This window comes from Leptodactylus fuscus, chromosome 7 (assembly GCF_031893055.1).
Source record: "Leptodactylus fuscus isolate aLepFus1 chromosome 7, aLepFus1.hap2, whole genome shotgun sequence".
Taxonomy (NCBI): domain Eukaryota; kingdom Metazoa; phylum Chordata; class Amphibia; order Anura; family Leptodactylidae; genus Leptodactylus; species Leptodactylus fuscus.
The window spans coordinates 105,617,704-105,643,616 of record NC_134271.1 but is presented as its reverse complement, the minus strand read 5'-3'; the positions used below and the strand labels follow the sequence as shown (position 1 = coordinate 105,643,616).

The 25,913-nt window shown below is 44.3% G+C and overlaps 1 protein-coding gene and 1 non-coding gene across 4 annotated transcripts in view; both read right to left on the bottom strand.

Annotated features, from left to right (window-relative positions):
* KCNH5 (potassium voltage-gated channel subfamily H member 5) overlaps positions 1-25,913 on the bottom strand; it is a 269,995-nt gene that overhangs the window by 42,551 nt on the left and 201,531 nt on the right. For 2 of the 3 annotated variants that reach the window (XM_075282745.1, XM_075282746.1), the window contains one exon: positions 7,874-8,073. In XM_075282745.1, the coding sequence (XP_075138846.1) occupies positions 7,874-8,073 (200 nt within the window). Of the gene's footprint in view, positions 1-7,858; positions 8,074-25,913 lie in introns of all 3 variants that reach the window. The other variant, XM_075282744.1, reaches the window with a different exon arrangement.
* On the bottom strand, positions 16,106-16,187 carry TRNAS-CGA (transfer RNA serine (anticodon CGA)). Its single transcript has one exon. It is a non-coding gene; the product is annotated as a tRNA-Ser (tRNA).

The following is a 25,913-nucleotide window of genomic DNA, read 5'->3' as shown; positions in this document are numbered from 1 at the left end:
CAAATTATGGATCAAAATCCACCATGTGAACTTAGCCTAAAGCCTCTTTGTGAATGTAATGTTAGATTTAATTTACAGTGTTATTCCAAAGATACTACTAATAGTATGAAGGAGCCTAAAAGGAAGTCCATTCACTTACCCTCTGCTAGCAATAAAGTACTTTTATTACATGCTGTATCGGAGCTGAATGCATACTAACATGTAAATTCATGTTTTTTTCATAAAAGTTCACCTAAATCTACAGGTGCACAAGTATGGCTGACTTATGTAATTGTATGCATCATCTATCTCCCTCATTACATCCCACAAAGTGCTCCTTCCAGAGGTATCTAGCCTGATCCTTGACAGCTCTGTATCATTTTTAGAAGATCTGTTGCTATAACAGACAAGACAGCTGTTCATTACCTTAGGAACACAGAGTGCTCATATAGAGTGCTGAACTTCATTGTATGTTCTTCCTTTTATTTGACAAGTTGCTATTTAAAGAGATCCTCATGTACTTCATTAGGAATAGCTATGCATAGATATTACCTTATAATTGAAAGGGAATTTATCAGAAAATGATATATACCTACAAATCACATTTTTATTTTTATGTTTTAAATAATTTTATGTGATATTTTATTAATCTAGAGAATATTTCATTTTCACACTGATCCCTTGACAATAGACTGACATAGATTGTCTTCTGCAGCTCACTTGTCAGCTATGCTGTGTAGACTATGACAGAGTAAAGGGTTGGTTCACATCTGCATTGGCATTCGTCCGGAGAACGAATGCCAATGGGAAACGGAATACCAAACGCAATTGCAAGCGCTGTGCAGTAAAAGCACACAGATCCCCATAGACTATAATGGGGTTCATGCAGGTTCCCAGATCTCTGCAGGGAACATGTGGATAGGAAAGTACTTCACAATCTACATTCCTGTCCACATGATTCGTGTGGGCAGCGCGTGGCAAGCACATGGACCCCATTATAGTCTATGGGGTCCGTGTGTTTTTACTGCACAGCGCTTACAATTGCGTTTGGTATTCTGTTCGGGGGGGTCCCGATGCAGACTCCCTCGGACGGAATACCAACGCAGATGTGACGAGGGGTTAGCAGAGACAAATATTAAAAAGGTAAGGCGGCAACACTATACAGATACATAACGTTCTAACACTTAAATTTAAGTAGACTTTTAGCGGTATCATTTACAATGTGCTGTGTATGCCTTTGCAGCTGTTAGGAATCTGGGCTATTTTCCCACATTAAATAAGTATTGATGTACAACACCATAGCCTAATAATAAGCTATCAAGCAGCAAGATATACAGAACCACATACTATCCAGACAAATAATATTACACTATATCCAAGCTTATTGTAGTTATATCTATTAGTTATATCTCCGGTGATCTAAGGCAGCAGAGGGGATAATGTCTGTATGCCTTGTGGTCTGTGGCAGTAAAATATTTAATGTAATGTTCCTAGTGAACTATGGCACGGAATAGGTTAATGTCAGAATTCCTGGTTGTCTAGTACAGTGATCCAGAGTAATGGAGGCATACTTGATGGTCTAGAGCTATGGAGTTAGTCATGGAAGTAAATAAAGTCTTGTGGGCCCCGATGCAATCTTTTGTCTGGGGCCCCCTACCTCAGCCCTACAACGAATTTTTGATAGTGATGGTTATGGGTGTTAAGGAGTTTAATCACCCTTAGTGTGGTTAGAGTAATCTGTGGGGCTCCTTGGCTTATGGGCCAGAAGGAAGCTGTACTCTCAATACTGATGCCAGTGCTTATGGGCTCCCTAAGGCTCCTGGGCCCTGGTGCGACTGCACCCTCTGCACCCCCTCAACTTATGCCCCTGGAGACTACTGAAAGCATCCCTGACTTTTTTGGGCAGTAATGGTGCGGGGGGAAGATAGAGAGTATTGTGCACCTATAACTGGTCTCCCTATGATCGGACAGAGAAATTCATGCGTAGGCCTAATTCATGATGAAAAGCAGCCTCATGAATTAAGAGTGCCCTCTGTTGGTGCGGGGGTCGGCAAGACCAGCATACAATACTCCCCCACATGTATTGTCAGGTCTCAAGGGTTCGAGTAATTGAAGAAACAAATACTATAAAGTTGTTATTTTACTTTTTTTTTCAGATTTTTCATCTGTGACATGGGCAGATTGACAGCTTATTGGTGTGTCACGTTGGCAATGCAGTTCTCTTCCATCTAAGACACTGAAGTTAAATAAATCTTAAAGGTCACTTCAGTGACCCACAAGAAAGGTCCCAAATGAGAATTTTTTGTTCCCCCCCATTTTTTTTATTTTTTTTATTTAAACTTGCTTTATTGAGAATATATGTCTGAACATCAAGAGATTAGATCAGTAAAACGGAAACACAGAAAGCAGAACAAAAGCAAATAAGAGGTTAATAAAAGAAAACATGCTGTGTGTTGGCCTGTCGGATGCATTAGAACAACTAAAGTGAACTATGGTGTGTTGTTGGCACACCGGCGGGGGGGGCGGAATATAATAATTATATAAGAGAAAGCTCAATTATATAAGGAGGCTCAAGCAAGAAGCAAATAAGCCTTATGTAAAGAGTTCTGTAAATCCCTGGCACTATAATGGGTCAAAGGTGAAGTACACCATGCACCCTTGATACATTGACACTTCTTAGGATAGCCACGGGTGCGGTATACTATACCTTCATATGGTAGGATAGTATTTACTAGTTTACACCATTGACAGATGATCATGAGGGGAGCCTGTCTGCAGTGGCATAACTAGGAAGGGCAGGGCCCCGTGGTGAACCTTTGACAAAGGGCCCCCCTCCAAAGACCCTGACCGACCGCCCCTTTTCCCCCGCATTCCTGCAGGCACTATTATGCCCCATAGTGGCCCCTTTACACAGTATTATACCCTATAGTGGCTCCTGTATACAGTATTAAACCCTATAGTGGCCCCTGTAGCACAGTATTATGTACTGCAATACATAATACTGTAATAAGTTCACTGCCACTGCCTGGGAAAGAAGGGGTTACAATGCCACATTTAGTGTCAGTTTACCGTGTTCTCACAGTTCTCACTTAAAACACTCTTCACAGACACTGAATGTGGCACTTGTAACCTCTTCATCCCCAGGCAGCAGGCAACTGCCAGCACAGTACTCTGTGCTGACAGCCTGCCTTGCACACATAGGTTAAACTCACCAGTCTGCACTCACTCAGCGCTGTTCACTCCATCCTCCAGTACTATCTTCTTCCTGTGCGATGTCTCCGCCCCTCTCCCACTGTCAGAATGCAAGCTGAGGCTCTCCACCGCCCGGAACCCAATGTCCAATTAGTGAGGGGGCCCAGGCCCCCTAAGGTGTCGGGCCCTGTGGCGGCTGCTACCACTGCTACTGTGGTAGATACGCCACTTCCTGTCCTCCATCCAGTGGATAGCCACAGCTTTACGTGTCAAAAAGAGGAACTTCTATAGGAATATGTGCTTATGAATTGCTTTTAAGTGAAAAGTTGAATGAAGAGCAGCCCAAGAGCCCAGAACAAATAAGGGCAGGTCCAATAAATGCACACAAGTTCGTAGGTTTATTTTTGGTATATTGCTTGAAAACTAACTTTACACTAGCTTGTATAGCTTTAAAGTATCATTTAATATGTACATATCCCAAAATATCACAAATTCATTATAAGAAGTCAATTTTCCTGATGGAATTTTCTATGTTCTCAGCATATAGTAAATTGCTCAACCCACACAGAGAAAGGTCAACACTGAAGCCACCAGGCAATAAAAACTGAGATTGTGAAACTTTTACCGTAAAACTGGAAATATTAATCATATTCTTGTGAAGTCATAAATAGATTTCTCATTGTTCACTATTTTACTTACAGATGGTGTATACAATCTTATAATATAATCTTATACAAATATATAGCTATATGGTTTTTCTAACAAAAAAGATAATGCAAATCCTGAAACTTAGCTGCTAGACTGACAAAAAAAAACCCACAAATATAATCTCTGCCTACATAATGTTTGTAAGCTAAACATTGCCGAGCTGTTTGCACAATGCCAATAGACTGACACATACGGTTCCTGTGGCTACATATTATATAGGTTGGATTATGACTCTGAGCAATTGATAGACAATTTATAAGAGTTTTGCCTTTACATGGAACAATTTCTGTCTTTTTTATCTACAATAACTATGTACACAATTGTGGTACTGCTCATGTTGACGGTGCTCTACTCTCACCATGAAGAAGCCAGTATGCGTCTCAATCTCTTTCCCAGCCGAATCTATGGATGCTACACTCACTGCTAGCTTGAAAGTCTTCGTATCCTGTGGGACCAAGGGACACTTGGTTTTGCTGCTCAGATCACCAAGGCATCTCTGAAACTTCCTACTGATCATTTTTGACAGACTTGCTCTCACCAGTGTAACACAAAAATGGCATCTTCTCCTCACTTAGGTCAGAGCACCTAAACTGTGTTCCCCCTTTGCCTAACCTCCCATGATGCTACAGTGCAATGTAGTTCTTGGTAGACCTATACACATGCATTTCAAGGGAAATCATCAATCCAAATGAAGTTTAATATTGACATTTATAAAACCATACCCTTATTGAACCAATAAAAGAGCCCATCGTATATGGCTGTAAGACAACTGGCTGGAACAAGAGCGTGTCCCAATGCAGTAGGACAGAAATATCATTGGCCCAGATTTACTAATACTGTCTAAAAGGCAAACAATGCAAACATAGTACAGAGAATCTTCAACTGCTCCAGATTTAGCAAAGCGTTTGATAAATTTATCATATTCTTATTGTATGTCAAGTCTAACTTTACACCGCCTTTTAGTTGGCTTAAAAGTTCTTGAGGCATTTGTTGTGCATGATTTAGGCCATGTCCTTTTTCCCCCAAGGCCATACCCCCTTTTCGGTCAATACCTCTGTACTCTGTGGGATATCTCCACTGAAAATTGATAACATGTTATGCCTGCTGTAGGGTCCAGAGGGGGAGGGGAGTGTGTATGACACATGTTAGTAAATACTTTCATATAGATGTCATTTAACAAAAGGATATGAGGAAAGATTAAAAGATTAAAATAATTTTTGCTTTGACTGTTGATCCAGTTTGATCACCACTTGCGTTCAGAAGAGAATTCTGGTTTTTTTTAGGGCAGATTGCCTCACACTATATGGGGGTTTTCACCTTATTCCGAATCAACAGAGAGAAGCAAAATTCTAAAATATATCTACACCCCTTTCCTTTATCTACATCCTCTCCCAACCCTTGGTTGAATGTGATACACGTACTATATGTCTACTTTCAACCGTACTTTGTAACTGTAGACTGGTATTTGTCCTTGAAATTTCCACCATTGCACTCTTAGAGCATTGTGGAATAATGGATGTTTTCAATCATTTTTAACTCCAATGTATCTGAACATCCATAGGACAATGCAGGGTTGGCAGGTAACCTCTTTAGATGTTAAAATGTTAACAAAATTAATGGATTGTAATTAATAGCTTAAAGTGAAAAACTCAGTGAAGCACGGGAAGCTGGTGAAAAATGATCTTCCCAAGTGACACGCGACTTCATCAAATATACAAGATAAATATTCCCCTTTGTTGGTGCTGAATAGTTTTAGATTCTTTTGTCGTACGGACATGAACAGTGTTCTCTTTTTATGTTCCTCTGGACATTTCACAAAAGCTTGGATGAAATCACTGGAGGTTTGTATTCCAAATGAACACTTTGTTCAGGTTTATAGTTATATTGCATGAAATTAAAGAGACTTTCAATATTAAAGAGTCTTATTCTCAAAAGTGTCCATTCCATAGAAGTGGCTTATACAGCTGATATGGGTCATTGGAGAGAGGGGGCCAAGTCTAGGTTGGTCCTTCCCTTTATTCCATTCAGTCAGGCAGGACTCCCTTCTTTAGAGAAACTTAATTGTGAGCATAAGAGGGCAAGGGATGGGGCCCTTATGACTTGGGTGGCAAATCTAAGTCTCAGTCTAATCTTTGCTATGTTTTCCTCTCTTCTGTACATGCCATTGATTATGTAAATGATTATACAATTAATTTTTTCAAGCTCCATTAAAAAAGTTTTTTTAAGTACTGAGAATTTCTGAACTGCAAAGGCTATGTTAAGATCTGTGCCGGAGTCTGTAACGGAGGCTCTGTCACAGAGTCCTTCTGAAAATTGTCAGTCCCACATGGAGGAATTTTTCCTCTGCCAGTTTTAAAATGAAGAACACCCAATAGACACCATTATAGTCGATGGGGTCCATCAGACTCCATGTGAAACCACTTTCTTTTCATCCAATGACCGAACAACAGTTAGCTTTCGCTAGAGTGACTCTCACTTAAAACTTTGAAAGTTGAAAGTTTTGTCAATTAAATGCTTCAAATTCAAAGGTGACCCTCTTACAGAAACCCCTTTCCCGTCAATGCCTACTATAATAATTCACAATATGCCAATATTAGAAAATCATCTAGTCCCTCATTTAATCAAAGCAACTCAATACATGGCTGCACAAATGACAGCAGATGGCAGGTCTTGGTTTGCCACCTGCTACAGATGTGATCACCTTTACCTTACCATAACAGACTCCAAATTCTAATAAAACACATTTAATGAAATATTGAAACATACTAGGAAGATTTTTAGTGGACTGCTACTCACAACCCCACCACTGTCCAAATATAGAATAGACATGCCATGACAGAGTATCATAAAATCTTTTTTTTTTTTTAATGTTCAGCTTTTCCTTTCCCCCTATCAGTATGTCTTTGAAGTGTTGGATGAAACCCATGCAAACACGGAGAGAACATACAAACTCCTTGCAGATGTTGCCCTGGGCAGTATTCAAACCCAGGACTCCAGCACTGCAAGACTGCAGTGTTAACCACTGAGCCACCGCGTTGCCCCTTTAAATTTTGTCTTGCTCAACACAACTTAGGATATGTTTAGCCAAAACAAAAGGTAAGGAGGAACACATCTATATATCTCTGGATATGAGGTTGAACTCAGTCTGCATAAGTTATATGCTGGCTTGCAACGAAGGTGAGATTTACCTCTGTTGCCCTGTAGGATATAACAGACTACTGCAGTCACCCTCAGCACATTATAGCAGTCTATCTCAGCATTATGTTGAAAGAGTGAAGAGTGACATACATTATTCTGTTGGTTTCCTTAGTCCAACAACTGGGATTCTGACACTTTCTATGACCATACTCATATTTTTTGCAGAAGGGGGATTTCTGAAAATAATATTTTATGGATGTAGTTGGCAGCTGCAGCTCTCACTATCAGTCTTGTCACATTGTTAGGCAACCTGACTCACATATTCTCCACTGCAGCATTCCTTCTGCCTTCGGCTGCAGATCTATGAACCCTGGCCACAGCACTCCTCCTTCTCCATGTGGGCCTGCGTTTTTATACTGTCTTGTGTTGTGGATTGTTCACTAACTTCCTGTTCTTTTACTTGTGGGTTTGACCTCGCTCCATTCCCTGCCCGTGCTTCCATCAATCCATCAACTCAATAAAACGATATCCTGCTCTGCAGAAACAGCTCTCATCTCCATGGATAGAAACATAAAAAAAGATTTGGGAGTAAGTAGAAACACAGAGTAGTAAAACATGAAAAATGCTATATAAAGTTAACACTGCTGCAACTGTACGGACCTGTTAACACAGTTAACATGCCATATGTACTTCCTGACATTAATAGGATCAAACATCTATACTTATTGACTTCTACATGACCATGCTTCATGGAATGGTATGGATATTAGTAGATGGTTAGTAATGGACAGGCTCATGGTGAATTGTTTAAAATTGAAATGCATAATTTTTGAACGTTTACCTCATGGACTCGTACCTTTTCTGTATCAATGCCTTTTGACATGGACCACGTTGAAACAATGTAATCCATGACCCTCTCGCTAAGGCCTTTAGGAACTTGATAGAGTTTGAGGAAGTCACGCACGTTATTCAGCACCTCATGATAACGGTTGGTGTTGGCATACATTTGCTGGAAAATGGTGGTCACATTTCCAAAAATAGTTGCATATAGGAGAGCTAAAAGAGAAAGGTTAAAATCAGCTTAAAAAAAAAAAAAAAAGCATAGTTGACATTTACATTTTTATCATAAATACAACATTAACATACTGTTAGGATATTCAACGGCAATGCCATACCTTTTATTACCCTGACTAACAGTATGACCATCCATCCATGTACATAAATAGAAAATCCACAGGAGGGTGCTCAATCCCGAAATCCTGATCCAAGATTCCCCAATAATAAGAAATAGGCAGCACTCCAAAAATATATTCCGCAAGTCCTGCGGGATTTATTGCATGTGCAATATTTCAGCTCCAATACTTGAGAATGGCTCCAGGCATTGGAGCTGAAAAGTTGCACATGCAATAAATCCCACTGGGCTTGATGAATTTATTTTTGGAGTGCCGCCTATTTGTTATACAGATAATCTATCTATCTATCTATCTATCTATCTATCTATCTATCTATCTATCATCACTTGTTTCATAAGGAGTGATACAGCTTTGATGTTACTAGGTCCAGCATTGTGTACTCTCCATTTTGCTAATACAGATCTCCCTTTCCCCTGTTAACTCATAAAATTGCAGCCACCAATACAGGGACCTAAGCACAGCCAAGGGCAACATCTGCCAGGAGTTTGTATGTTCTCCCCATGCTTGTGTGGGTTTACTCTAGTTTCCTTTCACATAGTGATAGGGAATTTGTAAAGCTCTGCAGAACATGATGACGTTATATAAGTAAGCGAAATAAAAAAAAATTCAGAAAGTCAAATCTACTACATGTATAATAGTATGTAGTAAGCTTTTAAGCTTTCTCTGGTGGTGGCTGCAGCAAGGCAAAATCATTTTAGAATATAACTAAAGATGAGTGAGTAGTACGCGATCGAGTAGGTATTCGATCGAATGCTACGGTATTCGAAATACTCATACTCGATTGAGTACCACTCGCTTTTCGAATGTAAAAGTTCGATACAGAACCAGCATTGATTGGCCGAATGCTATACAGTCGGCCAATCAAAGCTGATTTTTCTCCTACCTTTAGAAGTCTTCTCCGTGCAGCTTGTAGTGCGGGCATGCACAGTCGGCTCTGCCCAGGCCCGATGCCTGGCAGAGTGAATGAAGACCCGGAAGACGCCGCGGGGACACTGCACGGAGAAGACTGCTCGGAGGATCCAGCCCGACCCTCACTCGTGGACTTGGTAAGTATAATTTGATAGGACGTTGCCTACCCCTGAAACAAGCATTTTCCCCCCATAGACTATAATGGGGTTCGATATTCGATTCGAGTAGTCACATATTGAGGGGCTACTCGAAACGAATATCGAACCTCGAACATTTTACTGTTCGCTCATCTCTAAATATAACTATGGCTTAGACTTAAAAAGAATATTTCACCAAATATTGTATATTTTACAAAGCTGCTCTCTCTAAGCCTGCCATTATAGAAATATACCACTATACACTGATCTTCGGCTACTGTTAGGAGCCCTGCACCTGTGTGTTCACATGACCTTGGACCAATGCAGAGAAATTGGTACAGAAACTATATGGCAAATATGTAGAAGTTTATAGTTTTCGCATATAACTACTGTAAACCTAGGACATTTTATGCTTTCCTTAACCCTTTTCTTGCCAGGCATGTAGCTAAACGTGCTCCCCAGGTGGCACTTCAGTAGCGGAGGATGTAGTTACTACGTCCTTGCTACTGAAGCCCATAACTCTGTAAAAAATTGGGTTATCTCGATAGTTTTGGTGTCATTTTAAAGCCAAGGATCTTGACTTTAAAATGGCAAAGCAATCTGATGACCTAGAGGTCACCGATCGCTCCCAAAACTGTTAATACATGCAGATTCTGCTCCCTGTTTTTTCTATAGAAATGTAGGGGGAGGTGCCATTTTCAACTTTTATGAAAGCCAAGAGTCTGCCCTTTAAAATAAGCTAGTGATCAGCTGATCAGGGGGTCACTGATTTCAGCTGTCAACTAAAAAAGATGGGGGTACAGCTCCGACGCAACAGTAGAAGGGGAGGGGGGAGTGCTCACATAAAGATTTACAGTGAGATGAACATTGCAAGCAGCATCACAATTTGCATCTCATTGGAAAGCTAGGAACATGGGCTATAAAATAAGCCAGCGATCAGCTGACTAAAAGGTCGCTGATCGCAGCTATCACATAAAAAAGACAACAGTACTGCTCCGTCTGTCCCTCTCTTACCTGTGGTGCTGAAGAACGGGCAGCGATCGTATAAAGCTTTACAGTGAGATGAAAATTGTGACTAGTGTCACAATTTTCATCTCAATTGGAAGCTATGAACATGGGTTATAAAGTAAGCCAGTGATCAGCTGACCAAGAAGTTGCTGATCGCAGCTGTCAACTAAAGAAGACAGCGGTACCGCACAGTGTCGGCACTATTGATGGGGATGAGAGAGAGATCACATAAAGCTTTACAGCGAGATGAAAATTGCGAGTAGATTCACAATTTTCATCTCATCTGAAAGCTTGGAACATGGGTTATAATATGAGATGAAAATTGTGAATCTGCTCACAATTTTCATCTCACTGTAAAGCTTTATGTGAGCTCTCTCTCATCCCCATCAATAGTGCCACTGTCTGGTACCGCTGAACTTTTGTGTAATTTTTGCAAAAAATCAATGTTTGATAAAAAGTTGCATGAAGGTGGCTGTGAGTATAATAAGCTAGATAGTATTTATATGATGGTCATGGTGTCTGCTGTTTGGAAATGTATAGGTTTATGGGGTTTAGTCATTGATTCTAATGTATATGGCATGTTTTATTCATGCTACTATTTTTTTCACATTTAAGGCCAACATCAAGATTTTGAGGTGCACTTTTTTAGGGTCTTAAAGGGAGTTTAGTCACATATGTGTAGTATTGTTGAATTAAAGACACATTAGACTTTAGTATACTAAAGAAATTATGTCAGTATATCCCTGCATGTGGTAGTGTTTAGGTCAGAAATTTGGAATTTTGGATTTTTTTTAGAAAAAAAAAAAAACTTTAACTCAAATGTATACAAGTATAATGTAGCATTCCAAGATAGAACTGTTCAAGCTATATTCCCCTGGCTCTCTGCTTTCAGAAAATATATTGGTATGGGGGTTTTTGACAAATATTTAATTTAGAAATATGCGTTTTATTCAGACATGTCAAAACTGTGAAAATTGCTCTGGCTACTGGAGGTGCAAAATTTCCAGAGACCCTTGGCAGTGAAAGGGTTAAAGGGGTTTTCTGAGCGAGAAAAAAAAATATTTTAAAAATGGTCTGTTAATGGGTTAATAAGTGCACCCAACGAGTGATTATGAAGATAATCTTGTTTCCCTTAGTCCTAACAGCGGCACAATGTGGGGTATTTCTGCCCCTGTGTGCTGGTAGGACAGGCGGATATTTAATTAGCCAATCAAATGCGTGGCAGGCCCTATAAGAGGGCACAAGAACCTCCCCTCTGCGTGTAAATACAAAAGTACCTCCATTACATTTATATACAGTTTTATACATAAGATATGATTCCCAGGGTGGGAAATCTTGTGCCGCTGTTAGGACTAAGGGAAACAAGATTATCTTCATAATCACTCGTTCCCTGTCGTCCTCAACAGCGGCACAATGTGGGGATATAGCAAGCAGGTCCCCAAGATGGGTGGGACAAACCCATGACCGAACTTAAACTGGTCTGGGCAAAGGCAGTGGAATCTGCCACTTGGTCCTTCAGGCGGTAATGCCAAATGAAGGTGGATTCAGATGCCCAAGAGGCAGCTGCATATATTTGGTCCACAGACAAAGCACTTCTTTCTGCCCGTGAAGTGGACACTGCCCTGGTTGAATGGGCATGAAGGAAAGATGGAGCCGACAGCCCTTGGGCGGTATAGGCGACTCTAATAGTCTCGGTAACCCACCGGGATATTGTAGCTTTGGCGGCTTTGGCGCCCTTGTTTTTCCCCGTGTAGCTGACCAACAGGTTTTCAGTCCACCTAAAGGGGCGAGTGCGCTGCAAGTAGATCTGCAGGCATCTAACCACATCCAGCTTGTGCCATCTTTCTTCTTCAGCAGAAGAAGGGAACGGAAAAAATACTGGAAGGGAAATCAGTTGGTTCCTGTTTACAGCAGATGGCACCTTGGGACGAAACCCAGGGAGGAACCTAAGCTGTACATGGTCAGAGAAAAAGGTGGTATATGGCTCCTCAGCAGACAAAGCTTGTAGTTCACTAACGCGTTTGGCAGGTGTGACTGCCAATAGCAGCGCCATTTTGCCGGTTAGCGACTTGAGGGAGACCTCTTCCAGAGGTTCAAATGGCTGGCCACATAGGGCGTTCAGGACCGGAATAAGGTCCCATTGGTGGACAGGGGTGTTTACCACCGGTCTCAGCCTAGTTGCCCCTTTAATAAAGGTGCTCACTAAAGGATCCTGAGACAAACGCCTCCCCAGATAGGCGGACAGGGCCGCTACGTGTACCTTGAGTGTGGCCGCAGCAAGACCTCTGTCTAGTCCGTCTTGAAGGAAGTCCAGGATCGCCTCCGTAGGGGGATCGGTGGAGTCCACTTGATGCTGCAGACACCAGGCATTAAAGATGTTACCTATTCGACGGTAGTTCCTGTTAGTCGAATCTGCTCTGGCGCTGGATAGGGTCTTCAAGACGGCTTGTGACAGTCCTCTATTTCTCAATAGGGACTGGTCAACCTCCAGGCTGTCAGGTTGAGTCTCCTCAGATCCTGGCATCTCAGCTCTCCTTGGGTTACCAGGTCTGGGAGTGGGGGAAGCCTCCAATATATGCCCTGACTCATTTGTATGAGCTGAGCAAACCAAGCCCTTTTTGGCCAGAACGGGATTATGGCTATTCCCGAGGCTTGGTCCTGTCTTATTTTTATCAATACCTTCGGTATGATTGGAATTGGAGGGAATATGTAAAACAGCCTGAACCTCCATGGGATGGACAGGGCATCCACCGCCAAGGGATTGTCCTCCTGGTACAGAGAGCAGAAGGTCCCCACCTTGGCGTTGAGTCGGGTAGCCATAAGATCGACCTCTGGGAGACCCCATCTCTGGACGATCTGTTGAAATACGTCTGGATTGAGAGACCATTCTCCTGATACGGTAATACCCTGACTCAGCTGATCCGCTACTATGTTCAGGGAGCCCTTTATGTGAACAGCGGATAACTGGACCAGATTCTTCTCCGCCTAGGCAAATATGAGATTCGTCTCTCTCAGCAGGGTTGGTGACCTGGTGCCCCCTTGTTTGTTTATATAGACTACCACCGTCATATTGTCTGACCGGTTTTTGACAGACTTGCCTTTCAATTCTGGGGCAAAGTGTACTAGGGCCAGGTACACTGCTCTGAGTTCCTTGAGATTGGATGACCCCAGCTCCGGACATCTCCCTCGTCCTTGTACAGTTTTGTCTTGACAATGGGCTCCCCATCCCCACTGGGATGCATCTGTTGTCAACAAGGTCCACACTGTCGGGACCGTGGACCTTCCGTCTTTCAGGTGTATCCACCATCTGAGGGAAAGACGGGTAGCGGGAGAAAGGCAGATCTTCTTGTGCAATCCCCGTGGAGACCTGTTCCAGGTTCTCAACACTTCCATCTGCAGGGGACGCAAATGCCATAAAGTCCAAGGCACCGCCCTGGCCGAGGATGACATCAGGCCCAGGACTCTGATGGCGGTCCGGATGGTTACCTGCCAAGTGCGCAATAGGAATCGTGCACTGTTTTGGATTCTTTCCTTCCTTGGACTGGAGAGGAAGATCTGCATCGCTTCTGAATCCACTATAAATCTGAGGAATTTTCTTCAGGTGGATGGAACGATTTCGGACTTCTCCCAATTGATAATCCTAACTCCTGTAGGAAGTTGATGGCAAGGTTGAGCTGCTGGAGGAGGGCAGCAGGAGACTGAGCTTTCAGTAGCCAGTCGTCTAGGTAAGGGACGATGAAAAGACCCTGAAGTCTGAGGGCCGCGGCGACCGGAGAAATCACCTTGGTGAATACCAGTGGGGCGGATGTGATGCCGAATGGCAGAGCTGTGAATTGATAGTGCTCCCTGTGGCCGGCCATAGCGACGGCAATCCTGAGGAACTTCCTGTGGAAATGAGCAATGGGGACATGTAGATAGGCGTCCCTCAAATCGAGGGTAACCATCACCTCTCCTGGCTGAAGAAACACAGCCACGGAATCCACGGTTTCCATTCGAAATGACCTCTTCCTGATAAACCGATTGAGGTACCTCAGATCTATTATCATCCTCCAGCCCCCGGTGAACTTGGGGACCAGAAAGACGGGGGAGTAGACTCCCAGACCGAGGTCTGAGGCTGGTACCTTCTCCAGGGCGCCCTTGGTAACATATTCGGCAACCAAGGCTTCTAGACTGGCCTGCTGAGAAGGTGGAAGAGTTTGGGTGGAAACGAACCGATCTGGAGGTGGAAGATGAAAGTCGATGTGATACCCGTGTTGTATGATCTTCAACACCCATGGGTCTTGGATATGGGTGAACCATGCTCTGGAAAAGGAGGAAAGACGTCCTCCCAGGAAGGGGGGCCACAGGGAGCTGCCCCACGTCAAAACTCAGGCTTCCTCTTGGTGTCCTCCTTGGAAGCGCCACGACCAGCTCCCCTAGGGCGATATCTAAAACGCCGTTGTTGGGAAGGGCGTCTATAATTAGAGGAAGAACCTCTGCCTCTAGAGGGAGCACGTCTGCCCCTGGATGCTTGAGGTAGGGACCTTCCCCTACCTTCAGCTAATCCCTCCATAATGGCGTCTAAGCTTTGGCCAGACACCCTTCCCGGCTCAAAGGGGAGAGCACAGAGTGCTGCTTTAGACGCAAAATCTGCCCGCCAAGGCTTTAGCCAAAGGGGTCTACGGGCCGCAGTAGACAACGCCATAGATTTGGCGGAGATTTTTAATTGATGGCAGGAGGATTCCGCCAAATAATCTGCAGCCCTATGAACTCTTTTCATAGAGGCCAGAATCTCATCTCTGTCTACGCCCAAGTCTATATCCCGCTCCAAGGCGGCTAAGCGGTTGCGCAAAAAGTCACCAACCATAGAGGAGGCTATGGCCACAGAGGCTTGCGCGGAGGAAGCTGAGTAGACCTTCTTCAGAACGGAGTCCGCCCTACGATCCAGAGGGTCCTGAAGATTTGAACCATCTTCCAAGGGCACCAGGGTTCTGCGGTACAGCTTTGCTACGGCCAAATCCACCTTCGGGGGAGGCCCCCAGGAATCCCACTGGGTAGTGTTAATAGGAAACAAACTCTTGAAGATCCTGGAAAGCGAATGTCCTTTCTCTGGCTGTTTCCACTGCTGCGCCATAAGGTCGGTCAGCGTGGCGTCCGCATGGAAGGCAATATGTCCCCCAGAGGCAGACGTGGAGGCTTCCCCGTCAACATCTCGGCCCACTGTAGACCGGATGGACTTCAGCAGCCTGCCCGTTTGTTCATAATGGAACGCAGTTCTGCTGGAATAACTGAGTCGTCCTCGGAGGAATCATCCTCTGCCACCCGCAGGTGTTACAAGGGGGGGGGGAGAGACGAGGAACGGAGCTCAGAGCATGGTCTCCTGGTGAGCTGAGACAAGGTGCAATGGATCCCTTTGAGGGAATCATCCTGCAAAACAAAAAGGAGAGTACAAGCAAGGGAAAAACTATTTACCCAAGCGATGCCCAAACTCACCATCTCCTTGACCCAGGCCATCATATCTCTGGGAGAGGGCTCCACAGGTGGAGGACCTCTGCACCCGCGACAACGGGCCCACTCATAGCCTGAAAATAGGCAAGTTATAGGACCAGTAGTACCCCGCAGGGCACAACCTTACAAGCCGCTACATACCATCAGGGAGCGGTGTGTCGCAATCGAAGCAGGAAAGATGTTTCCTCTTGGAAGAGGTTTTCCTCCTACCATCCCCAGGAGGGGTAGTAGAGGATGACATATCCAGGTCCAGTAGACCGGACAGCGAGGTGACTTGGCGCCCAACGTGCGACTCGAACCCACGACCTTGAGATTAAGAGTCTCATGCTCTACCGACTGAGCTAGCCGGGCTGGCGCTGTGAACAGGATCTGAACCTGTGCGGGGAGACCCCATTGGATTTCGAGTCCAAAACCTTAACCACTCGGCCATCACAGCCGGTTCCCAATAAAGTTTGCAAACTGGAAAAGAGTTCAAGATCAATGAACACCACAATCGCACGCCTTCAGCAGATACTGCAGGAAGGTCTCTGACACCAGGCCAGCCAGCCTCTTAATTCTGGCCGGCTGGAAGTGGGCGGAGCCACAATCAAAGCAGGTGAGGCAACCTGCCCAGACAACTAACCCTGTAATCAGGGGTCTGCAAAGATATACATTTACCCCCACCAAGAGGCCCTTAACACGGGCACTTACCCCCACATCTCCCCGTCTTTTCCGGCCTTTAATAAGGCCTGAATCTTCCCTGAGTGAGCGGCCGCCAGCGCCAGGCCGTTGCCATGGCGCTATGATACTTCCGGCGAAACCGGAAGTGCGCGCTTACAGCGGCCGGCGGGGAACAGGATACACAACAGTGTGGTTCCACCCGCCGGCAGTCCGTGCGGCCACCAGAGGCGGCATGCGGAGTCCCCGGACTCTCACCAAAATGTCAGGTAAGTCACAAGGAGCAGGGGAAGCGGAGGAGAGGGGGGGCAGGGGGGATAGAGGGGGGTAGCCACACATGGCTAACAAGCACCTTCTCCCCGCAGGGCACAGAAGGTGACAAGAAGAAAACAACCGCTCAGGAGGTGAGTGATCCTGCTGAGCTTCTCAAAGAGGACACAAGTCCTCCCACCTGTCCTCTGTCCACACAGGACAGAAAAAAACACGCAGAGGGGAGGTTCTTGTGCCCTCTTATAGGGCCTGCCACGCATTTGATTGGCTAATTAAATATCCGCCTGTCCTACCAGCACACAGGGGCAGAAATACCCCACATTGTGCCGCTGTTGAGGACGACAGGGAAATACCTTTAGTTTACCATCTTTTGAGTAATTTCTGGTTTTTCTCTGGGATCTCCTGGTATCCTATGCATTTGTATACATGTGAAGTTTTCTGCTCTCTTAGCCTACAACTACCATGATGCATTGCAGTTCACTCAGATCCCCACCCTCATTTCCTCCCTCACAACCCCCCATTTACCTAGCTAGCTCGCAGACTACTAGCCCTACCTACCTACCTAGCTAACTAATTCAGTCCCCCAACCCCTCCCCACCCCATCAAACTTACCTGTATGCCCATCCTTGAGATGACTTTGAGATGCCGCTATCCCTTCTTCTGCCTGCACCTGGGAGCCAGAGCTGGCGCCTGCGCAATAGAATGCTGCTTCTTTTTGATTTTGCTGGTGTTCTATTGTGCAGGCGCTGGCTCCAGATCCCTTGTGAAGTGATGCCCAGCAGAAGAAGAAGAAGTGAGTGTTGGTGAGTATGGGGGGGACAGAGGAAGGAGAGGGAGAGAGAGGAGTACTGGTGGCCTCCCGTTTCCTGAAACCCCAAAAAGGAACAGCACCAGGAAATCAGAAAATGTGCCTGGGGTGGTCACATGACTGCTCCAGGAAAATGGGTTAATATACTTTTTTTTTTTTTTTTTTTTTTTTAAAGGGAGTAAATTAGAAGTTAGGTGGGGGGAGGGGGCTTAGTGGTAAAGTTTTAATTTATACTGGACAACCCCTTTAATGTATAGCACACCATTCTGAGTGCACCAAACTGCATTATAGATGATAGAACTGTTACAAAAGAAAAGCTAGGAACCAAATATAAAAGAGTAAACAGAGGGGGCCACATGGTGGCTCAGTGGTTAGCACTGCAGCCTTGCAGCGCTGGAGTCCTGGTGTCCAAATCCCACCAAGGGCAAAAAACCATCTGCAAGGAGTTTGTATGTTCTCCCCGTGTTTGTATGGATTTCCATCCCATATTCCAAAAAAAGACATACTGATAGGGAAAAATGTACATTGTGAGCTCTGTGTGGGGCTCACAATCAACATTTAAAAAAAAAAAAAAAAAAAGTATACAGACTAATTGCGACTACACATGGATTTCCATTGAGGCTCGTAACAGCGTCTTAACATGGATACATCTTCTTGTAAAATATGTGACCTCCAGTAGTATCCTGTGGAAGCTATATCAGTCATGTCCAGATAACGACCATTACAGATTCCCTTGATCACCATTGACATCTAAAATATCATTTTTCTCTTCTACAGAAACATCAAACACTTTACTATTTCTTTTTAAGGACTGCTGAATCTTCCTTTCATCTCCCACCTGAGCCCTGTTGAAAGTAGTCAATAAAAACAATTTGAAATACTAAGCCTACTTGTCCTATCTGTCCATATTGTAACATGGGTGTGCTGCTAAAGAATCCATCCCACTAGGAATACAACACTACCATAACTGCTTTATACATCATTTTCTATGTGTTTTAGACATGACTCTTCTGTGACAGGTAGGGCCTCTTGAAATTCGAGACAGTGAGCTAAAAAATGTTGGCAAATTTCTGCTGGAAACAAAGCCAACTTATCAGTGGTATGGAGAGGTGGTCTAGACAGTCCAAAAGTGTATCAGACTTTTCTGTATGAAATATTTTGGAAAATCTGTTTAGTCTGACTTTGAACTAACTACAGTTTAGACAGTCTTAGTTTATCTGCTCCACTGTATTATTAGCTGAGTATATAGTACAGAACTCATTCATTTTTTGGTTCCTGGGTAATGTAACAGAGGAAGATGGATCTGTGAGAGCTATAAATCAGACCCAAAGTCATACACAAAGAACACAAAGAAAGGTGCAGTTCATACAAATGTGCATAAGGTGTGTTTTTCATGTGACTATAGCTATGAGAGTGTACTTTGCAATGATTCCATTTAATATTCTATATCAAATTATATTGTTTTGATTATGAGTAACGAAGCTCACTTTCATTTTTCAGTTTTTCAGTTTTTCATTTTTGTAATGGCAACATCCAAGCTACACACTGAAAAAATAAAATTTGAGTTTCATTGAAAAATGAGTGAGTAACTGTTATTTCAAATCATCCATACCTCCCTGCCTAACCCTGTACTTATGAAACATTTTATTTATTTATTTTTTACATCTGTACTTAAAATAATTGCTTGTATAATACATTGCAATACTTCTATATTGCAATGTACTATAATTTACAAAGTTTTCATGATGACCTTTAAAGACATAAACAAATTAGACCCCAACTACTTAAAAGAACTTCTGAAACCTCATAATTCTTGCCACCCTCATCAGTAGGCACAAATAAACTGTTCATCCCTTGATCCACCAATGATTTGGAGCCAAAGCCTTCTGATATGCGGCCCTCACTCTCTGAAACTGACTACCTGCACCTATCAGAGAGATCATCTCTTTGGACACTTTTAAATCAAAACGCATGTCTTTCCTTTGGCATTTGAAGAAAAATAACACCCTCACTATACAAGGGATATTAGTTAACCCGTGGACTGCATTTTGAATCCATAGGTGTTGTTAAAAGTAAGACTAAATCTATAAGACTTTGCCTCTGGTATTTCACATTAACCGGAGTCTGTCCATGACGTAGCGATACATTAAGCTATCAATACTGTCTCAACATGGTTTTGTTTGTTTTTTTTTTAAAAGGGAAGGAATCGTTTTTTCAGATGCATTGAAAAATTCCTGTTTGGCCATACCTTAACCAATAGTCAACCAAAACCCCTGCTTTAACCCTTTCCTGTCATCTGCCATACTAATACAGTGGATGTCGGGTGTTTAAAGATGGAGGCTGCTCAGGAGCCGGGCAGCTGCGATAACCACCGGGTGTCTCTTGTTTTAAAACAAAGGCATTAACCTCTCTGGCACCTCGGTCAAAGCTGACCGAGGAGCTATTTTACTGGCGGCACCTGGACACCGCCATTTTCCCCGGACGGCGCCGGCACATGCAGCAAGCTCTGGACCCAGTGTCCCATTGCTAAGAGACCGGCCTGTCATTCAATGGATTTTATTGCAGCCTACTCTACTCTATGTAGCCTGCAATAGAAATGCTGGACTTTTGCAATGCATTAGAATTGTAATGTATTGCAATAGTGATCAGAAACCCTGGGGTTCAAGACCCTAGGAGGTCTAATAAATGCCAAAAAAAATTAAATTTTTTTTTAAAAAAAAAATAAAAAGTATTAAAAGTTCAAATCACCCCCTTCACCTAGAACACATATAAAAGTACTTAAATGCTGTGAAACACATACATATTAGGTACCCCTGTGTCTGAAACTGCCCTCTCTACAAATCTATAGAAATATTTTTCCCGTACAGTAAACGCCAAAAACTGCCAAATTGCATTTTTTCACTGTTTTGCCTATGATAAAAATTTGAATAAAAAAAATGATCAACGCAATAGACATTCCCCAAAATGGTATAGCTGAAAAGAACACCTGGTCCTGCAAAAAAAGACGCCCTATGCATCCCCGTACACGCAAGTATAAAAAAGTTACAGGTGTCAGAATATGGTGACTTTTCGGAAAAAAAAAAAAAATTGGCACAAATTTGGGATTTTTGTTAAGGGCTTAAAATGTAAATAAAACCATATAAATTTGGTATCCTCAGATTTGCACTGAAATATAGAAAACAGGTGACATGTTATTTTGGCTGCACAGTGAACGCCATAAAGAAAAAGCCCATAAGAAAGTCGCACAAATGCATTTTTTCCTTCAAATCCACCCCATTTTGAATTTTTTTCCAGCTTCCCAGTACATTGTACAGATTGCTGCCAACACTACAATATTAGCTATAAAATAACCCGAGATATCACTAGGTAAAAACACAGTTGGGAATTTGAGCTTTATGCTGTATATAAAATCATATTGCAGACGGTGTTTTTAACTAGTGATATTTCCGTTTTTATTATGGCTAAAGCTGCAATCTTGGCAGTATATAAAAGCTGAGACTCTCTGTTGTATCAAACTGGAGATAGAGCCATTTAAAGTGACCATCCTCTTTGGCAAATGCTACAGCTCTACATACTGCACTGAATACATGGGTATGGGAAGAATATGCAAATCTGTCTCCCAAGATATAAAAAGGGAGACAGTGCCTCTGTTATGCTGCCCTCTATTGGGAAGCACCCTGAACATAATGCCCGACTTTCCCAGAAGTCTTTGCTGCATAATGCGGGGTTATAACCAAATCATTTTCTCAGCTACGGACGGCACCGTTTCTGTCTCTTTGGACTTCATCAGCGCAGCCTAGAGAGAACTGATTTGGTAGAAGTGAGAGGCTGAGAGACCAGATTATGGGGATAATTTCACTCCTTAGGGAGAGACCACCTTTTCAGGTGTGTGGAGACTTATACAGCCATAGTTGCTCCACTGCAAGGGAACATGGGAAGAATATGCAAATCTGTCTCCCAAGATGTAAACAGACAGATTTGCATATTCTTCCCATGTTCCCTTGCAGTGGAGCAACTATGGCTGTATAAGTCTCCACACACCGGAAAAGGTGTTCTCTTCCTAAGGAGTGACATTATCCCCATATACATGGGTATGGACAGAGTCTTTCTGGCAATGCTTAGAGCACGGGTAATGGTAACGTTACACCATGTTTTCTATTAGGAAGTTAGATAGGTTTACTAAGTACCGTATTTTTTGGACTATAAGACGCACCCAGGTTTTAGAGGAGGAAAATAGGGAAAAAAAATTTTGAAGCAAAAAATGGTAAAATATTTAATATATGGGAGTTGTAGTTTTGCAACAGCTGCAAGGCCACATTGACAGGTGACCCTGCAGCTGTACGGGGACGCATAGAGTGGTTTTTTTTTGTGGGGCCAGCTGTACTTTTTAGTTATACCATTTCGGGGAATATCTATTGCTTAGATCACCTTGTATTGAAAAAAAACCCGGTGGTTTATGATATATATATATATATATATATATATATATATATATATATATATTTTATTTTTTTTTTATTTTTTTTTCTAGGGACAGGAGGTGATTTAGAACTTTTATTTATATTTTTAAAGCTTTTTTTTTTTTTTTACTATTTTATTCTCCCCCGGGGGCTTGAACCTTGCCGTCTATGGGACATTCTGTCTATTAGTATTACGGCTGGTCATAGAGACCAGCCGCAATACTAATACAGCAGTGACAGGCCTGGGAGCCTCAGTAGGCTCCCGGCTGTCACCCGTACAGGTCGGCTCCTGCGATATCGCCGCGCAGGAGCCGGCCTGCAACTCTACAGGTACGGGGCCGATGGGGACCGGCCCCGGGGGAGAAGGGGCCGCTGATACTGACCCGGCATCCGCTGTACTAGAGAGGCGGGTGCCGGCGAGGGATAGACGCCAGGGCCTGAGACATCGCTGGGCTACTCTGCCCTGCATGAAGCCAGCGGCGGGGGGACGGAGGAGCAGAACAGCATCACTCCTCCCGCTGCTGGCTTCATGCAGGGCAGAGGAGCGCAGCGATGTCTCAGGCCCCGGCGTCTATCCCTTTCCGGCTTCCGCCTCTCTAGTACAGCGGGTGCCAGGCGCCACATTCGGACTATAAGACGCACCCTTCTTTTCCCCAAAAATTTTGGGGAAAAAAAGTGCGTCTTATAGCCCGAAAAATACGGTAAATTACAAAAGTGTTCACCAAACACCCTCCAGCAAAATAGCAAAAAAAAAGGGAGTTATACTTAAAGGAGTTATATGTTACGTTCGTGTCTATGCCCAGACCCAGAATCTGGACTGCAGACTGCACCGCTAAAGGAAACAGGGGAAGGAGACTATCCCTGACACTACGGCGGCTAACTAGGCCCTGCCTGCGGATGGTGGTCAGCTGTTCCCAAGCTAGCCTTGGCCCCGACAACTCTTGGCTCTCTAACACGTAGGCCTAGCTGACAGATAGGACAAGAGCTGGGGATACTAAGGTGGTCACCTCTGCAGAAACCAAGGTGCAGCTGCAGACAAAACAAACAGGATGGGATGTGCTGGACAACAGACACGCAGCACAACACAATACGCAACAATAGAATGAGGAGAGGAACAGTGGAGAGGTGAGGAATGGGTTAACACAAGACTGGACCAAACAAACTGGAATCCAGAACCTCACAAACAACAAAATAGTGCCAGGCAAACAGAACTAACAAACAGTCTCACAAATGGTTTGACAGCGACTGCAAGGCTCTACGCCATTCTCTACGGGCGGTCTCCAACCAGAAACACAGAGACCCCAACAACAGAGAGTCAAGGGAAGCCTACAACAATCTATGCAAGCAATACAAAGGCATCCTCAGAGAGAAGAAACAGAGGTACCTCTCCCACAAAATAGAGCAACTAGAGGACTCCCTCCAGGACAGCTCATTCTGGGAGACCTGGCACCACATGGGCACAAAGCCCAAGAAAAACTCTCTCCACATTCAAAATGGCAATATCTGGCTCAACTACTTCAGAGGTCTCTACAAAAAACATCCCAGAAGAAGACCTAACTCCAGAACAGCAACAGATAATCACCAAACTGAGGGACATGGAGAAAGTCATCAAAGACTTCCAGAACCCTCTGGACTCGCCAATCACCATAAAAGATATACAGGAAAAAATTGCCCTGCTAAAAGGCAAAAAGGCCAGTGGCCCTGACAGCCCTCCAGCAATACACGCGGCCCTGGCAAAGCTATTCACCCTCGTGCTCAATGCTGGACACTTCCCCGAAGACTGGAACAAAGGGCTCATAACCCCCATCTACAAGAATCTACAGAGGGATCTGCGTCAGCAGCATGCTGGGGAAACTGTTCAACAGCATCATCAATAACAGAATCCTCACCTTCCTCACACAACATGGGGTCCTCAGCAAGAGCCAAGCAGGGTTCATGCCAAACCACCGCATCACAGACCATATCTACACCCTGCACAGCCTCATCAAGATGCACATCCACAACACCAGAAGAGGCAAGATATTCGCCTGCTTCATAGACTTTAAGAAGGCGTTCAACTCAGTATGGCACCCAGGCCTACTCCTAAAACTCCTAGAGAGTGGAATAGGAGGAAGAACGTACGACGTCATCAAGAGCTCCTACACCGGAAACCAGTGCAGTGTGAAGGTGAATGGGAAAAGGACAGCATACTTCCAACAGGCCCGAGGGGTCAGACAAGGCTGTAGCCTGAGCCCAACGCTCTTCAACATCTATATCAATGAACTGGCTACAGCCCTGGAGGCCTCACCAACCCCAGGCCTCACCCTGAACGACCGGGAGGTGAAGTTCCTGCTATACGCCGACGACCTCCTACTCCTGGCCCCCACTGAGAAAGACCTCCAAGAAAGCCTGTCAGTGCTGGAAAAATTCAGCACCACATGGGCCCTACCCATCAACCAGAAGAAGACCAAAGTCATGGTATTTCAGAAGAAGGGCCACAATAAAGCCTCCACCACCCCACAATTCACACCGAACGGCTCCTTACTGGAGAAAACCAACAGCTACACCTACCTGGGGATGGAGCTCAGCCAATCAGGAAGCTTCAAAGCAGCAATAGAAACCCTGAAAGCAAAAGCCTGCAGAACCTTCTACGCCATCAGAAGACAACTGTACCACCTCAAACCACCGGTGAGGGTCTGGCTGAAGATATTTGATGCAGTCATCTCCCCGATCCTTCTCTATGGCAGCGAGGTTTGGGGCCCAGCCACCTACCCAGACCAGTCAAAGTGGGATTCCAGCCCAACAGAGAACTTCCATCTGGAGTTCTGCAAATACTTGCTCCATGTCCATCGCAACACCTCCAACATGGCCTGCAGGGCAGAGCTAGGCAGACTCCCCCTATGGCTCACCATACAGAGGAGGGCGCTAGCTTTCCAGGCATACATCCAGGGGAGCAAGCCTGACTCCTACCACCACCAAGCATGGCTAAGCCACCTGAGCAAACCAGACACTCACCAACCAAACAGCCAACCACCAAACCAAAAACACCAACAGATGATAACCAAGGCCGAAATAAAGGTGACCACAGAGGCAATCAGAGAGCGGTACATTGAAGAATGGAGAAACGAAATAAATAACTCCAAGAAACTCACCGTGTACCAATCCCTACAAAGAGACTACACCATGGCCACCTACCTGGAGAGAATACACCATCCCAAGCACAGACAGACCCTGAGCCGGTACAGACTGAGCGCCCACAACCTAGAGATAGAGACGGGGCGATACAGGCAGACGTACAAGCCACGGGAGAACAGACTGTGCCAGCACTGTGACCAAGGGGCCCTAGAAGACGAGACCCACTTCCTGCTACACTGCACCAAATACTCAGCTGTGAGGGCCGTCTACTACCAAAGACTCTCTGCCCACATCCCAGACTTCATATCTGCAGACGAGAAGAAGAAACTCTACATCCTACTGGGAGAATAAGAGGCCACTGTGGAGATCGTTGCCCAATACGTGTCCAGCTGTCACCAACGAAGAGGAAGATGAGACTCCACGGACTGTTATACCCCAAACCATCCGCCCCACCCCACCCCACCTCCCCATATAGCGGTCACCAACTAATAAGAAGACGAGACTCCATGGACTGTTATACACCAACCCCCCCCCCACACACACACACACACACACACACTCTACTAGCTTTGGCAATGCCAAATATCTATTCGGACGTGCCAATAAAGCTTTTTTTTTTATTTGATTTGATTTGAACTGAAGGACAGGGTAGAGTAGAAGTGTGGAGGGACAAACCAGACTCACACATAAGGCAACACTCACACCACTTCCTAGTCAGTTGCAATTCTATGGTGTTTTCTGAGTTAGATGTCATCTACCATGTCAACCATATATAAGTAATATATGAATCTCCACAGACAGAATCTTAGTCACCCGGAGACACTGCTGAACTTGGCATATCAATTTCTCTAAG